Here is a 15,470-nt window from a genome sequence, read left to right on the forward strand (position 1 = left end):
GCCTAACACTCTAAAACCCTTACTTTTATGCAATGGCTGCAAACCCAGTCTACCTTCCTCAACTTCCCATTACCTTACTCTGCAGATACTCTTGTCTCACAGTTCACTGATTATACTCTTGCTATTATCTACCTCCATACTAGGCTTTATTTTTCTCTAACAATTTGCTTGATTCTCTTTTCTACTGGTAGTCTCTTCCATGTTCTCTTCCTCTCAAAGTAGTTACACAAATAAAATCATAAAAAAATTGATCTAGCAGCCAACTATCCACCCTATCTACCAATCTCAGTTTTTTCCTCACTTTTATAGACAAATCGTGAAAAATGGTCTATCCCTACAGCTGCTCTACTTCACAATCCCCTTACTCCTACAATTTGGCTACATATCTCATTATTATCATGAAACTATTCTGGGAGTTAACTTCTGAATCACCAAATTAAACAGCCTTTACTAAGCCTCTGCACTATGTGACACTACTGACCATTCCCTCTTTCTTGATTACGCCGTCTTTACCGAGATTCTATGAGTTTTCTCTCCTGTCTTCATACTTCTCCCCTTGACAGAATCTCTTCCAATGGATCCTCTTTATTGTCTGAAACGTGGACATTCCTCCAAGTTTTGGTCCTTAATAGGTTTATTTTCTCTATATATACTCATCTCAATGTTTTGAATCTTCTCCCATGACACAGAACCAGGGACAGAAGTAAGCAAGGTCTTCTGACTAGTAATTCAAAACTTGCCATTTCATGTAAATTTTATATTTTTTCCTAACTTTAAGAATTACTTACCTGGTGAATTATTTATTTCACTCACTTCAAGCATTAGTTCATAAAAAGTAGTTTAAGTAGCTAAAGAAACAATTCATACTTCAGTGTATTTAAGACTTTATATCTAAAAAATATTATTCAATTAAATGTTAACAAAGAAGAAAACTATTTTGTAAAATGACTTTCTTTCTCCATACCTTCCAATAGTAGCTCTGCCTTCATTTTTCACAGACTGATAAATCTTTCTCTCTTCCTCTGAAAGTGTAATGTGCTGAATAAATACTTTACGTTCTGGTAACTCCAAAACAGGTTTTCCTTTAATTTTGCTTGTCTTTGTTCTTCTAAGTGTAATATTTTTAATTAGGGACTGTAAACGCCTAGTCAAAATAAAACAAGTAATTATATAACCTTTTATTTCTATAAGTTAACTCAATGAGAACAAAAAATATTTTGATTTATTACTGTTTTACAATCTTAGTAAAGGTTTTTTTTTTCTTTTAAAAAATCCTTTGGGGTTTTTATTCAGTCTGATAATGACAGACATATTCTACAGACAGAAAAACTATAGCAACAAAACACATTTAAATTTGCTCTCAATTCAATACCTGTTAGTTTAACCTTTTATCTCATCCTCATTTTTCTTAAGCTCTTCTCTCCCCATTTTTCTAATCACTAACCCTTTCTATTTCCCAATTCTGTCAACTACACCACCCAATGTTTGACATTCAAACTCTGAATAAGCACCTACTACTAAGTGCAAGGCATTACACTACTCTAGGCAAGAAATTTGAACTACATAAGCCTAGTACCTTGATAAATGGCTATCACCATGTTGGGAAAGGTGGGTTAACTTTTAATAGTAGTCAGAAATTTCTGTCTCCTCAAATAAGAATCACTAGATTTTAGGAGTCAAAGGCATTAAGATGTAATCACTTTTTGGAGAGGAAAGCCAACAGTCAGGTTAAAATAGTAATGAAAGTGGTAACTGGTTCAAGCTCCTAACAATTATCTGCAGCTAATATTAATCAGTTGTCATGAAATTACTTACCTAAGTCCTCCTTCATCTCCCATTGTGACAGGACGCTGTATTGTTCTATGCCACCATTCTCTATCAAGAAATGGTTTAAGTTTTAAAAAGGAAAGAAGAGACCACAAGTCCTTTAAAGAATTCTGGATTGGAGTGCCTAAAAAAACAGAAAACTGTTATAACTCTATGGCCAGAATACACAATCAGAATATCCACTTGGCCCAATCAGTTGAGACAACAGTTGAAAATGGGCACTTTGTACTTAAGCACAACCACTATCAATTAAGCTTTGATAAACATATATACAATTTCAAAATATAGTCTGGCTCTAATTTTGAGCTCTCACTTGCCATACTAACAAAAAGACCACAGGCCCCGTAAACTCAGTTTTCTCCTTATCAAGAACATTTGCTTATTTGATTTTTAAGTCAGCAGCACTAGCAAGAAGAAAAGATCTAATGTGAGTTTATATTCTCTTCCCCACCTTCCAAAGTAAAGGTTCACGAGTAGCAAGATGGGAAGTAGAAAAATTGTGATTCTGATTGGAAGATTAAAGTGTCCAGAGTTTCCAAGGTTCAAAAATAAATCTAGTGACTGTTTCATAAATGAACAATAATTCAAATGTTGCTCTAGTATGGACAGTTATAAAAAAAAAAGTCAAGATGTTTTATTACATGATTCTATGAATAATTCTGGGAGAGACCTTATTATCCACTTTAAGTTTACAAAGTTACTTAATAACTTACTTAATGATACATATTTGGGAATTAATTATTTAAAATTTACACTATCATTACCTGTCAATACCCATCTTCTTTCTGCTTCTAAATCAAGTACAGCTTTTGTCTGCTGAGCATTTGGATTTCGTATGGCATGTCCTTCATCCAGGATCACTCTTAGCCACCTTATGCTATGTAATGGACTATCACCTTTAGTCTAAAATAAATATTTCATATGAATTAAAAACACAGGAAGGTAAAATAGTACTTTATGTAATTTGATAAGTAATATGAGTTATTATTCTTAACTTATTTACTATGTGGTAGGTACTGCTTTAAGCACTACATATATTAAGTTACTGAATGTTCACAAACTTATGAAGTATTATTATCCCTATGTTATAGATGAGAAAATTGAAGCACTAAGGTGTGAAGTACGTTGCTCTAAGTAACACAGCTAGGAAGTACAGAGTTAGCATTCAAACCCAGATAGTCCAGCTCTCTGCTAAGACCTTGGTTCAAAACACTAAGCTATTCTGCCTCAGAAACATATGATGATATAAAAATTGTCAACTTTAAGAATTATTTGAATATAACATAATTACATTCTTTTATGCAAAAGTTAATGTTCTTAACTTGAAGACTAAAATTTTTTACTATTAGGTATTTCGGAAAACATTTTAACTTAACTGGAATTACAGACAAACAATAATTAGACGTCTAAATGAACTGGGAAACTTACAAACTTCAGATATAAAGAAAGCTTATTTTTAAACTAGATAATCAGTAATCAAACCATTGTGATAGAAAATATTCCATAATACTAGAAAAAACAGAATTCATTTACAAACTGCTGTATGTAATGAATTACAATTCAAATTAAAATAATTAACTTTAAGTGTTCTATATGGAAAATATTACTAAATTATGATCTAAAGGAAGCCCAACGAACCTTTTTTGCAAAGATTAAAAAACAATTTCCTATTTATTTCCTATATGTTAAGTATTTAGAAAGCAAAAGGGGAAAAGTATAAAATCTGAATTTCAGAACACTTTAGAAACTTGAAGCAATTTCTTAAATTCAACTTTTGAAAATCTGAGTATCAACATACTTACTCCATAGTCATGAGTTAAAATATTGTATGTAGTTAAAACAATATCCTGCTTTGAAAGCAAGGCTGGGTCTCTAACACGATCAGGACCATAATAAACATAAAAATTCAAGTGCACATCTGATTTTATATGTTGTCCAAACTGATCCTAAAATAAAATTAGAAATATTTTTAATAATAAGTAGATTAATGTCAAGTTCAATACGTGTATAAAATGTACTGTCTTGGCAGTAGTGTCACAAATCAAACTACTAAAATTGCAAAAAATCAAGTTTCATGCAATTTAAACTAAAATAATGATAGTAACAATATTAATTACTTTATTGTCAAGGAAACTGACATATACACAACAATAATACATTATAGAAATCTGTCTGGCCCTCCCAGTGAGCAGCAGCTTCATTTTTAGAAGGAAAAAGCAACCCCACTTTTTAAAAACAGTAATTAGTTTTTTTTAATTTAGTATTTTAACAAAAAGGATCTTTCAATGTTTCCAGTTAGTGACTTACTAGTATCAAAATTAAACAGTAAAAGAAAAGTAAGCAATATTTTCATGAATGGAGGCAGGGATTCAAGCACAGTATCCACTCTCATTCATTTATTATAGGCCTATACAGTATAATTTATTATTATACTGTTTGCCAGGTATCAACCAGAAGGGTGGTACGGATAAAAAGAAAAAGAAGACCTGATCCCTGCTCTCCTTGAGAACATGCTCAATTTAAAACACTTGTTTTTTTGTTTTTTTTTCCTAATAATGAAAACAGTAAATCTGGGAGATTTTGAGCAGGAAAAAAAAAATCATGATTAGATGAGAGACAGAAGACAACAGGGAGACACAGCCGAGAAGCTATTAGGTGAAATATGATAAAGACCTAAATCAGAATGGCAGAAGTAAGAACAGATGGAAAGGACTGGTGTGAAACAAAGACACTAAGAAGAAGGGATTGATGAGACTTCAGGATAATTAAAAGGAAGGGGAAAGGAAGCATAACGATGAGAAAGAGACAGTGAGTATTATCAGTTAAGACATTTAAAATTTCTGGTCACTGTAGAATATCTGAACAGAGAAGTATAGACTAGGAAAATTTAAATACTGGCCTGTAATCTAAGTGTAGAAATGGACTTTCAGGTTAAGAGTAGACAGTACATGAAGTTATAGGAATGAAAAAGATCTTCTAAGGAGAGCAAATACAATGAGAAAAGGGAGCCAGGGGAAGAGCCTATAGAACAGTAGTATTTAAAGAGCAGACTTAAGCTTCTATTGGGAAATATGACATGATGTCTGGGATATGATTTAAAATACTTCAGCAAAGAAAAAATAAAGCAAATGTGGTGAACTTTTGATTCTTGAATCTAGACTAAATGGTGGTCTCATTACAAATTTCATAATACTAAAAGAAGAAAATCATGCTTTAAGGGGAAAAAAGGCAGATTAAATAGAAAGCATGGAAGGAAAATAGAGAAAAACAGTAGTCAGAAAGTTGGGACAGCAAACAAAATCTTGGGAGGAGGATTAAAGAATATCAAAGTTTCAAGAACAAATATAAAATAGATTTTTTAATTTGTAATTTATGTTCGTTTCCTCTCTTTACCAAAAGGACTAACGATGATCTACTAGGACAGACTTAACAAAGGTAAGAAAAGCAGAAAGAAAGTCAGGGTAGAGGAAAAGAAAAAGGGAACTCACCAGACATGGCAACAATTAAGTCACCGAAGGCATTCACAAAAAGTTTCTATGGAGGGTGGGAGCAAAAACTGGATTTACTATGGGCTGAAGAAAGAATGTAATCTGAGACAATAAAGGCAAAAATACAGAGACAGGATAAAACATGCAAGAGTTACGGTGAAAATGCAGAGACTTTTATCAACAAATCTGGTGGAAAAGGAAAGGAGAGAGAAAATAATCAGTAAATGAATCAATAGGCTGCCCTGAAATGAACAGAGAATACTTGTGGAAAGGTTAGACTTGAAACAGAAGAAAATTAACTCTTTGGAGAAAGAATTATAATGAGTTTCAAGTCACTGTGCTAGGTTATGTGTGTATGTGTATGTGTGTGTAAATGAAATAGGTGTCATTATTTCCTTTTCCATTGGGTGGAAAAGTAACCTCTCAAAATATCCAGAAAAATCATGTGGTAGAAGTGAGATTGGTATCTTACTGTTTTAACTGAATTCTACTCTATGTCTGAAGACAAAGAAAGGAATATAAGGTAGCTCTAGCCTGCTCATTAGTGCTAGGTAATGTGACTTGGGAACTAGGAAGAGAGCAGCTTACTGAGAGATTGCAAGATTCTAATTCTTATCCCTATGTGTTCAACCATCACATTTCTTTAAAAATCAGTTTTTCCATAACCTCAGTAGGCATGATTTTGCCAAGGTTTCCTTTCTGAAGTTTATATCATCTAAACTTTTGTTGTTTCCATATCACCTAAACTCTTGTTGTTTTCCAAATATAATATATTGAAATATATTTATTTCCAAATATAATGAAACAGTGATTACTCATTTTAAAAAATACATATCCTCACCCCCAACCATCTAAAGAATCACTGTTCTTTTGTTTATACCTCCAGTGGTACTTGTAAACTTCACCCTGAAACTGCCATTCAAGTACCCATGTATTGTCCTTCTGGCAATGGGTCACAGATGGGAAAAAAAAAAGCAGTAATTTTGTTGAATTAAAAAAAAAACAGCAAGAAAGAACTAAAACTCATTCTAGTCCTAAGAGGAAAACGACACTAATCAGGAGAAGGTGTAATTAAAAAATAAATACACCAAAAACTTACAATAAAAAGGTAAGTGCCAAAGAAGGCAAGGCTATATAAAAGTCAAGAAGACAGGAAAGAGGCCATGGAATTTGACAATGAGACAGTAACTACTGACCTTTTCCAATGCAATTTAGAGAACTGGTGGCAGAAGCCAAATTACAATGAGCTAAGGAGTCAGTAAGTAAAAGCACAAAGGCGAGCACAAAGTGGAAATTAAACCCCGAGGTATGACAGTGAAGGAAAAAAAAGTAGTAACTTAAAGGTGAGACATAATCAAGAGAAAGTATTGAAAAATGAAAAAGATCTGAGAACATTTCATGAAATAGCCAGGGGGGAGACCAAGAAGAAGAAAAATAACAGACAAAATGCAAAGGCAGAAAGAGAATCTAATGTACAGACTAAGGTATTGATCTTATAAAGAGCAGGACCTCTTCCATCTCTGAGATTAGAGGAGGAAAGGCCAGGAGAGATGTAGATAACTTTGGAGGTGGCAAGAATGGAAGTTCACATCCAGTGGCCTTTATGTTCACAATGCTTCCAATAGTCACTATTTCATTATAACATGCAGCTTGAAGCTCAAAGTGGAAAGGAAACAGAACCCAAGCTGCTCCTTACACATAACACATAGAGGTTTCATTCCAATGTAATGTTTTAGAACAGAAATGCAGTGTGGAATAAAACATAAAAATAAAAAAAAAAAGACAAAATTTTCTGGTGAGCAGCCTTAAAAGCATAGGCTCCAGAGTCAGAACGTTGAAGACTACATCCTAGCTCCATCATTTATTAACTAGATGACTTAGGCAAGTTACTTAACTTCCTGTGTTTCAATTCAGTCACCTGGAGAATGAGAACAGTTGTGAGGATTACATGAGAAAATCTATGAAAAGAGCTTAGGGAAAAACTGAGCACACAGAAGCTCACTAAATGTTGTAAGTTGTTACAAAAACAAATGTTATTTTTAGTGGTATTCTTAGAAAAGAGGTCCCAACAGTTCATAAATATGATGTGGTCTTAAATTACACCCTTTTCCTACTCTGGGGGACAGAAATGGAAGAGGCAGAAGTACAAACCAAATCCTACCATAGCAACTGACAGTTTCTCTATCATAAATCCTCTAAGAAAAATCACTTCCGTTGAGCAAATATAATCTCAATTCACTTAACAATTATTTGAGTTTAGATACAAAGTGCTGACTAAATTTATTTCTCCCAATGAATGACTCTGTAACACAATACTTTTTATAATGTAAAACAAATATAAATTATATCACATTTTAAAGAGCTGGGAAGACTTACAATCCAGTTGCTCAACACAGAAAGTGGACAGATGATCAGTGTTGTTCTTGGTCTCTCTTCAACATCAGCTTTCTTTGAAACCTCCACTGCAGATGCTCCTGAAAGAATCAATCAGTGACACACCCTTTAGCTGTTCTCTTTTCCTCAAATACACATGGAATCAATAAGGAGATGATAAAAGGAATTAGGAAGAATTAAAATGAGGGATTCTGTTTCTAGCCATAATGAAATAACAGAAACTAAATTTTACTGTGCCACTTTATACAACTAAAAATCCAGACAGTGATTATTTATGGGGGGAGGTAGAGGATTGTGGCTGGGAAGGGGCACGAGGAGAAAATTTTGGAGTATCTCCTGATATTTGTTAGGTTATTCAGTTATTAAGGTGAATATTTATTTTATGTGGTTTTCTAAATTTGTATTATAGTTAATATGGTAGCCAGACTCCAAGACGGCCCCCAATGATATTTACTTTCTGACACTCACAATCTTGTGTAGTCCCCTCCCACTCACAACTAGGGCTGGTTTACGGGACCAATGGGGATATGGTAGAAACGATGGTATACCACTTCTGAGATTAAGTTATAAAAGATGCAGCTTCTGTCTTGAGTGCTCTCTCCCTCTCTCTCCTGATCACTCCCTCTGGGGGAAGCCAGCTGCCATGCTGTGAGGACACTCAGGCAGCCTATGGAAGAACATACTACAATTTTATTTTCCATTCCTCTACTGGACATTATTTCCAATATTTCACTAAAATAATGTGGCAATGACAACTATTTTTTCACATCTACTTGTATATATCTGTAGAGTTCTAGGTAGTGTATCTTTGCTTCATTGTATTTGGCCTACTTGCTCTCCATGGCAATTTACATTCACATCCACTGTGCATTCCTGTTGACGCACAACCTTGCCTATACTTGACACTGAGATTTTAAAATATTGTAAATATGATGGGTGAGATGGTATCTCACTATTCCTTTAATCTGTATTTCCCCAATGACAGAGTCTGCCTATCTTTTCCTATGGTTACTGGTCATTTGGATTTTCCTTCCATGGACTGTACATTGATATTCTTAGTATCTAGCCTCGTATTGGGTTGTCGTTTTCTAACTGATTTGTAAAAGATTCTTTACATATTCTAGATATTAATCCTTTTTTAAGTTGTAGTTATCACAAATTCTTCTTAAGCTTTATCATTCCTCACTTTGTTTGCATAGAAACTTAAAATGCAGCATAATTTAAACAACAATTTCCTTATGACTTCTGGTGTCTTAAGTTTAAGAAATCACCATCACAAGACATGGCTTCCATCTCTACTCACTCATTTTTGCTTCTATTCTGCTTCTCTTCTAGAAACATGGTTTTTTGAGTTTAACATAGCTATGATTTTTCAAGATTCTCTCTTGTATTACAGCTATTGTCTGCAACAGAAAGGGACTTTTTTCTGTGAAATGAATTCTATCTCAATTAAAAATTCCACATTTCTAAAAATTTCTAAAGTTAGGATCAAGTGTAGTAATCTATCTGAAATGCCTATATATTCTATTCCTAGTTGATTTTCAAATGAAAAGTTGGTTCTTTCTAAACATTCTTCGTTAGCTCAAATATCACCTTCTTAAATATGCACCTTCAATCAATCTTTATTTCATTATGGTCTTTTATTTCCCTAACAGTACTTATTAAAATTGTTCCATATATATTTAGGTGCTCCTATGTTGGTACATATTTACTTAGAATTGTTATATCTTCTTGGATTGATTCCTTGATCATTATGTAGTGTCCTTTGTTTCTTGTAACAGTATTTATTTCAAAGTCTATTTTGTCTGATGTAAGTATTGCTACCCTAGCTTTCTTTTAATTTCCATTTGCATGGAATACCTTTTCCCATCCCCTTGCTTTCAGAGTGTGCATGTGTCTTTTTATCTGAAGTGAGTCTGCTGTAGGTAGCATATATATGGGTCTTGTTTTTGTATCCATTCAGCCAGTCTGTGTCTTCTGGTTGAGCATTTAGTCTGTTTACATTTAAGGTAATTATTGATATGTACTTCTTATTGCCATTTTGTTAATTGTTTTGGATCTGTTCTTGTAGGTCTTTTCTTCCCTTTCTTCTTTTGTTTTCTTCTCTTGTGACTTCATCTTAAGTGTCATGTTTGGATTCCTTTTTTTGTGTGTGTATATCTATTACAGATTTTCGATTTGCAGTTACCATGAGATTTTGTATAGCAGTCTCTCTCTATATAAGTGATTGCTTTAAGTTGCTGATCTCAATTTCAAACGTATTTTATTTTATTTTTTAATAAAGCATTTTTATTGTTTTGGTTTTTGCTTGTTTGTTTGCAGAGGAGGTAATTAGGTTTTTTTTTTTTTAATGGAGGTATGGGGGATTGAACCCAGGACATTGTGTGCGCTAGGCATGCATTTTACAAGTGAGCTATACCCTCTCTCCTCAAATGCATCTTAAATACCCCACATTTATACTCTCCTCCCCTCATGAACAGTTTTTGAGATCATATTTTACATTTAATTTTTCTGTGTATCCCTTAACCACTTATTGTAGATATAGATGATTTTACTACTTTTAACTTCCCTACTAGCTTTGTGTGTGGGTATTTCCTACCTTTACTGACTACTTGCCTTTACCAGTGAGCTCTTTCATTTTGTAGTTTTCTTGTTTCTAGTTGTGACTTTTCTGCCTAGAGAAGTTCCTTTAGCATTTATTGTAAAGCTGGTTTGGTGGTGCTGAATTCTATTAGCTTTTGCTTGTCTGTAAAGCTTTTAATTTCTTCATTAAATCTAAACGAGGGCCCAGCTGGGTAGAGTATTCTTTGGTTCTAAATTTTTCCTTTTCGTCACTTTAAATATATCATGCCATTCCCTTCTGGCTTGTCAAGTTTCTGTTGAAAAAAATCAGCTGATGGTCTTCTGGTATTTCCCTTGTATGTTATTTGTTGCTTTTCCCTTTCTGCTTTTACTGTTCTGTCTTTATCTTTAATTTTTGTCATTTTAATTACAATGTGTCTTGGTGTCTTCCTCTTAGAATTCATCCTGTATGGGACTCTGTGCTTCCTGGACTTGGGTGACTGTTTCCTTTCCCAGGTTAGGGACATTGTCAGCTATTATGTCTTCAAAAATGTTCCCAGGCCCTTCCTCTCTCTCTTCTCCTTCTGGGACCCCTGTAAAGTGAATATTAAAGCACCTGACATTGTCCAAGAGGTCTCTTAAACTGTCCTCATTTCTTTTCATTCTTTTCTGTTCAGTAGCAGTGATTTACACAGAGCTAGAGGAATCATGCTCTCTGACTTCAGATTATACTACTAACCTATAGTAATCAAAACAGTATGGTACTGGCACAAAAAGAGACATATAGATCAATGAAACAGGATAGAGAGCCCAGAAATAAGTCCACACAATTATGATTAATTAATCTATGATAAAGGAGGAAAGACTATATAATGGAGAGAAGACAGTCTCTTTAATAAGTGGTACTAGGAAAACTGGACAGCTACATGTAAAATAATGAAATGAAAACATTCTGACATTGTATACAAAAATAAATTCAAAATGGATTAAAGAGCTAAATGTAACACCAGATACTCTAAAACATCTAGAGGAAAACATAGGCAGAACACTCTTTGACATATATTGCAATCATATTTTTTTTGGATCTGTCTCCTAATTAGGTAATAAAAGCAAAAATAAACAAATGGGACATAATTAAACTCAAAAGCTTTTGCACAGGAAAGGAAACCATTAACAAAACCTACTGAATGGGAGAAAATATTTGCAAATGATATGACTGATAAGAGATTAACAGCCAACATACATAAACAGCTCATACAACTCAACATCAAAAAACCAAACAACCAGATTTAAAAATGGGCAGAAGAACTGAATAAACATTTTTCCAAAGAAGACATGCAGATGGCCAATGGGCACATGAAAAGATGCTCAATATCGCTAATCATCAGGGAAATGCAAATAAAAACCACATGAGATATCACCTCACATCTGTCAGATAACTATCATCAAAAAGAACACAAATAACAAATGTCAGTGAGGATGTGGAGAAAAGGGAACTCTCCTACACTGTTGGTAGGAATGAAAATTGTTGCAGCCACTGTGGAAAATAATACAGAGGTTTCTCAAAAAACTAAAAATAGAATATATGAGCCAGCAATTCCACTCCTGGACATATATTTTAAAGATATAAAACCACTAATTCAAAAAGATACATGCACCCCAATGTTTACAGCGGCATTATTTACAATTTCCAAGAAATGGAAGCAATCTAACTGTCCATAAACAGACGAATGGATAAAGACAACATTATACACACACACACACACACACACACACACACACACACACACACACTGGAATACTACTCATCCATAGAAAAAGAATGAAATCTTGCCATTTGCAGCAACATGGATGGATCTGAAAGGGCATTATGCTAAGCGAAACAATTCAGAGAAAGACAGACAAATATCATTTATATGTGGAATCTGAAAAATACAACAAACTAGTGAATATAACAAAAAAGAAGTGAACTTACAGATATAGAGAACAAATTAGTGGTTATCAGTGGGGGAGGGGGGATTAAGAGGTACAAACTGTTAGGTATAATATTAGCTATAAGGATATACTGTACAACACAAGGAATATAGCCAATATTTTATAATAGTTACAAATGGAGTATAGCCTTTAAAAATTGTAAATCACTATACTGTACACTTATAACATACAATATTGTACAGGAACTATACTTCAATAAAACAACTAAAATTAAAGAAAATTATATTTATTCATTTTTTCCATCATTAGACATAAGCTCCATGAAAATACGTCTATCTGCTGTATTCCCAACACGTAAAACAGAAAAGACTAAGGTGCAGAGATATTTAATAACTTGTCCCAGATCACCTTAACCACAGTTCAGTCTCTTTCCACTTCAAATATTTAAGACTCTTAAGCAGTGTCATTTTCCTATGAATTACAAAATATGAAGTTATAATAAATATCATTGACATTTTTAATTGAAAAGCAAATTCTTCTCATACCAAGAATTAAAACTTTATTATAATTCAAATAAATCCAAATTAAATTTTAAAGCAGCCATTAAGTGCTCAATGCCTTCACTAGAAGAAATATCTCTGCTACTGAGAAGAGTAAGTAACCTCTTCCCAACCATATTTTTGACCTAACTAAAACAAATACAACAGAAAAACATACTCATCAAAATGTACTTTTAAAAATGAGATTACTTATTTCTCTACTTTCTTAACTTCTTATAATATGGTTTTATAACTTGTCACTGAAATTGTTTTCTGAAAAATAGAAAAAAACAAATCAAAGCTAAAAGCTCAGCAGATTTACTGACCTTTTTTCAACATTTTCTTTTTTGTTGCAGGGGTAGATGAAGTAAGTGCACATGCAAACTCTGCATCTTCTTTAACTTTAGAAGAACCTGCTGAAGCAAAAAACAAAGAATCATTAAGATATTTGAAAACTAATTTTCTCCTATACTTAGGTACAGATATTTTCTAAGGATAGAAAATATAATACCACTTCCACACTCTCTTAAGAGCTTATATAAAGTAAAAATAGTATCTAGTAACCAAAATTGCCTCTTCTAACACTAAGCATATATTTCCAGCTCAGAGAAGAAATGTAGTCATTCACGATAAATTGTTGCTTCTCTTGAGGAAGAGATGTGAAAGTAGAAGCAGCTGTATGCAAAGTGATTCAGCTCCCAGGTGGAAGGAGAATTTTTTTCAAGGTTAAACACTTTTTATGAAGAGGACACAAAATTTTCAGATCAGTCAACAGTGATGAGTTATTTTCCAAATGCTACACAGTTTCTTAACTTATTATGAATACAATATGATCTGATTAAGAGGAAAAGGAATGTTTTAAAGATAATGGAGAAAGATATTCACTGAATATGTATAAATCTGTATAGTGTGAACTAACATAATTAATAGTATTATGTTGCTAAGAAGGCACTTTCACCCTACTTTTGCAACTACAATTTATATGTATATGGAAAAGGTTTTATTAATGTCATTTTGTAAGTAATAGAAAGTACTCTGTTTTGTTTAAAATTGGTTTAAATATTTTCTCTTAGGTTTTAATCCGAAACTATCCTTTCAATTTGCTTCATTCGTTTAACACCCTTGGTAAGCTCCATAAATAGTTGAAATGTAAAAAGCAGTCAAATCTATGACCTATTACTAAAGAATTCCAAGCTAGACAGATACAAATCAATGAACCTTAACTTTAATAATCTTTAAGTGTAGATTATGGATATTGAAATATATATACATACCTTTTACTCTGATTTTAATCTCTGATTGCGTATTTTTCAATTTGCCTAAAAATAAAACCACATATAAAATGCTCATACTAGGGAATTAAAATACAGGACACATTATTAAATCAAACTCATTTCATATTACCTTTCATTTTCTGTGGCAATTCACTTGTCTCAATTTCCTCTGAGTCACTGCTTTCAGTGTACTGTATAACAGTTTTTCTCCTAAAATTAAGTATACACAAATTTTTTATCACCCAAAACAAAATGGGATATAAAAACTTACATTTAATAAATACAATACAAATGCTTTTGCCCTAGTTTATTTTTTTTTAATTTAAAGGAAAAAAATTTTTATTTGATAAATTACAGTCAAATTTGCTAAAAGCATTTTGCTTTCACAGCCAGATGCATTCACTATAAAAAATGCAGTATTACTATTATTTTTAAAAATCTGAAAAAATACACCATTCCAAAATAGTAATCACTTCAACATTTTCTTCAATATTTGGTAATTCAATTAAAATGCTTATATAAAACTGGAACAAAAAAGAAATAACTGATGATCAAAGAAAACCAAAAAAAATGAAATAAGCAGCTAAGAGGCAAAAATATAAATCTTTCACAATGAAAATTTTTATAAATTTTGTGTAGAAATAGTACAGTATAGTAGTTAAATGCCTAAGAACAATGGACTCTGGAGTAAGACTGCCTCGATTCAAATCTCCATTCCGCCACTTATCTGCCTTATTTAGGCAAGTCACCTAATATTCTTATAAACTTCAGTTTCCTCTCTTGGAAAACAGGAATAAAGATACAATCCACTTTATAGGATAAAATGTGTTATTACATGCAAAACCCCTAAAAGTGTGTGTTGCATAGTAAGTATGTATGTATTAGTTATAGTATGTGTTGGTTGTTGTTGTTAGTTTTTCCCATGTCATCATTATTTCCATGCCCTTTGATCTGATCTGGTACACTAACAGTGCCGTTACCCAGACTCACAGTCAGTTCAGAGTTATAAGATATGAGATCTAAATTAGAGGGAAACTGATGAGTCCTAGTTTTATATTCAGTTCAGACAGATATTAGAGCTAGAGAACAATTAACAAAGCTCCAGTTTTGAGACTCTATTGGTGGAACAGCTAATAGGGATTCAGATTTGAGGTTATGCCTGCAGAAATTGATGGAGGACAATAAAACACAAAAGCCTAGTATTTAGATCTACTTCAGAGGGTAAATAAAATTCATAAACTTAACAGATTCAAGCTGAGATAAGAGGGGCATTATCTGTTTTATTCAAATTCTCCCTCTAGTCTACATTAATATAATACTCTCCAAAAATAACTTTATTATGTCTTATTTCTACTAAAGGTGAAATGAGAAAGAACTAAGATGAGCAAAGAATGCTTTTGTCAAGCCATCCAATAAATTATTCATCAGTTCTCATCTCCTCAAATTCATAA

The 15,470-nt window shown here is 32.9% G+C and overlaps 1 protein-coding gene across 5 annotated transcripts in view; it reads right to left on the reverse strand.

Annotated features, from left to right (window-relative positions):
* HLTF (helicase like transcription factor) overlaps window positions 1-15,470 on the reverse strand; it is a 55,093-nt gene that overhangs the window by 20,402 nt on the left and 19,221 nt on the right. For 2 of the 5 annotated variants that reach the window (XM_015237965.3, XM_031678778.2), the window contains exons 11-18: window positions 14,150-14,229; window positions 14,020-14,064; window positions 13,072-13,158; window positions 7,692-7,789; window positions 3,630-3,773; window positions 2,592-2,730; window positions 1,816-1,951; window positions 965-1,144 (exon numbers count right to left, since the gene is read on the reverse strand). In XM_015237965.3, the coding sequence (XP_015093451.1) occupies window positions 965-1,144; window positions 1,816-1,951; window positions 2,592-2,730; window positions 3,630-3,773; window positions 7,692-7,789; window positions 13,072-13,158; window positions 14,020-14,064; window positions 14,150-14,229 (909 nt within the window). Of the gene's footprint in view, window positions 1-964; window positions 1,145-1,815; window positions 1,952-2,591; window positions 2,731-3,629; window positions 3,774-7,691; window positions 7,790-13,071; window positions 13,162-14,019; window positions 14,065-14,149; window positions 14,230-15,470 lie in introns of all 5 variants that reach the window. The other 3 variants (XM_006202787.4, XM_031678773.2, XM_072958945.1) reach the window with 2 other exon arrangements.

Source organism: Vicugna pacos, chromosome 1, assembly GCF_048564905.1.
Source record: "Vicugna pacos chromosome 1, VicPac4, whole genome shotgun sequence".
NCBI classification, from domain to species: domain Eukaryota; kingdom Metazoa; phylum Chordata; class Mammalia; order Artiodactyla; family Camelidae; genus Vicugna; species Vicugna pacos.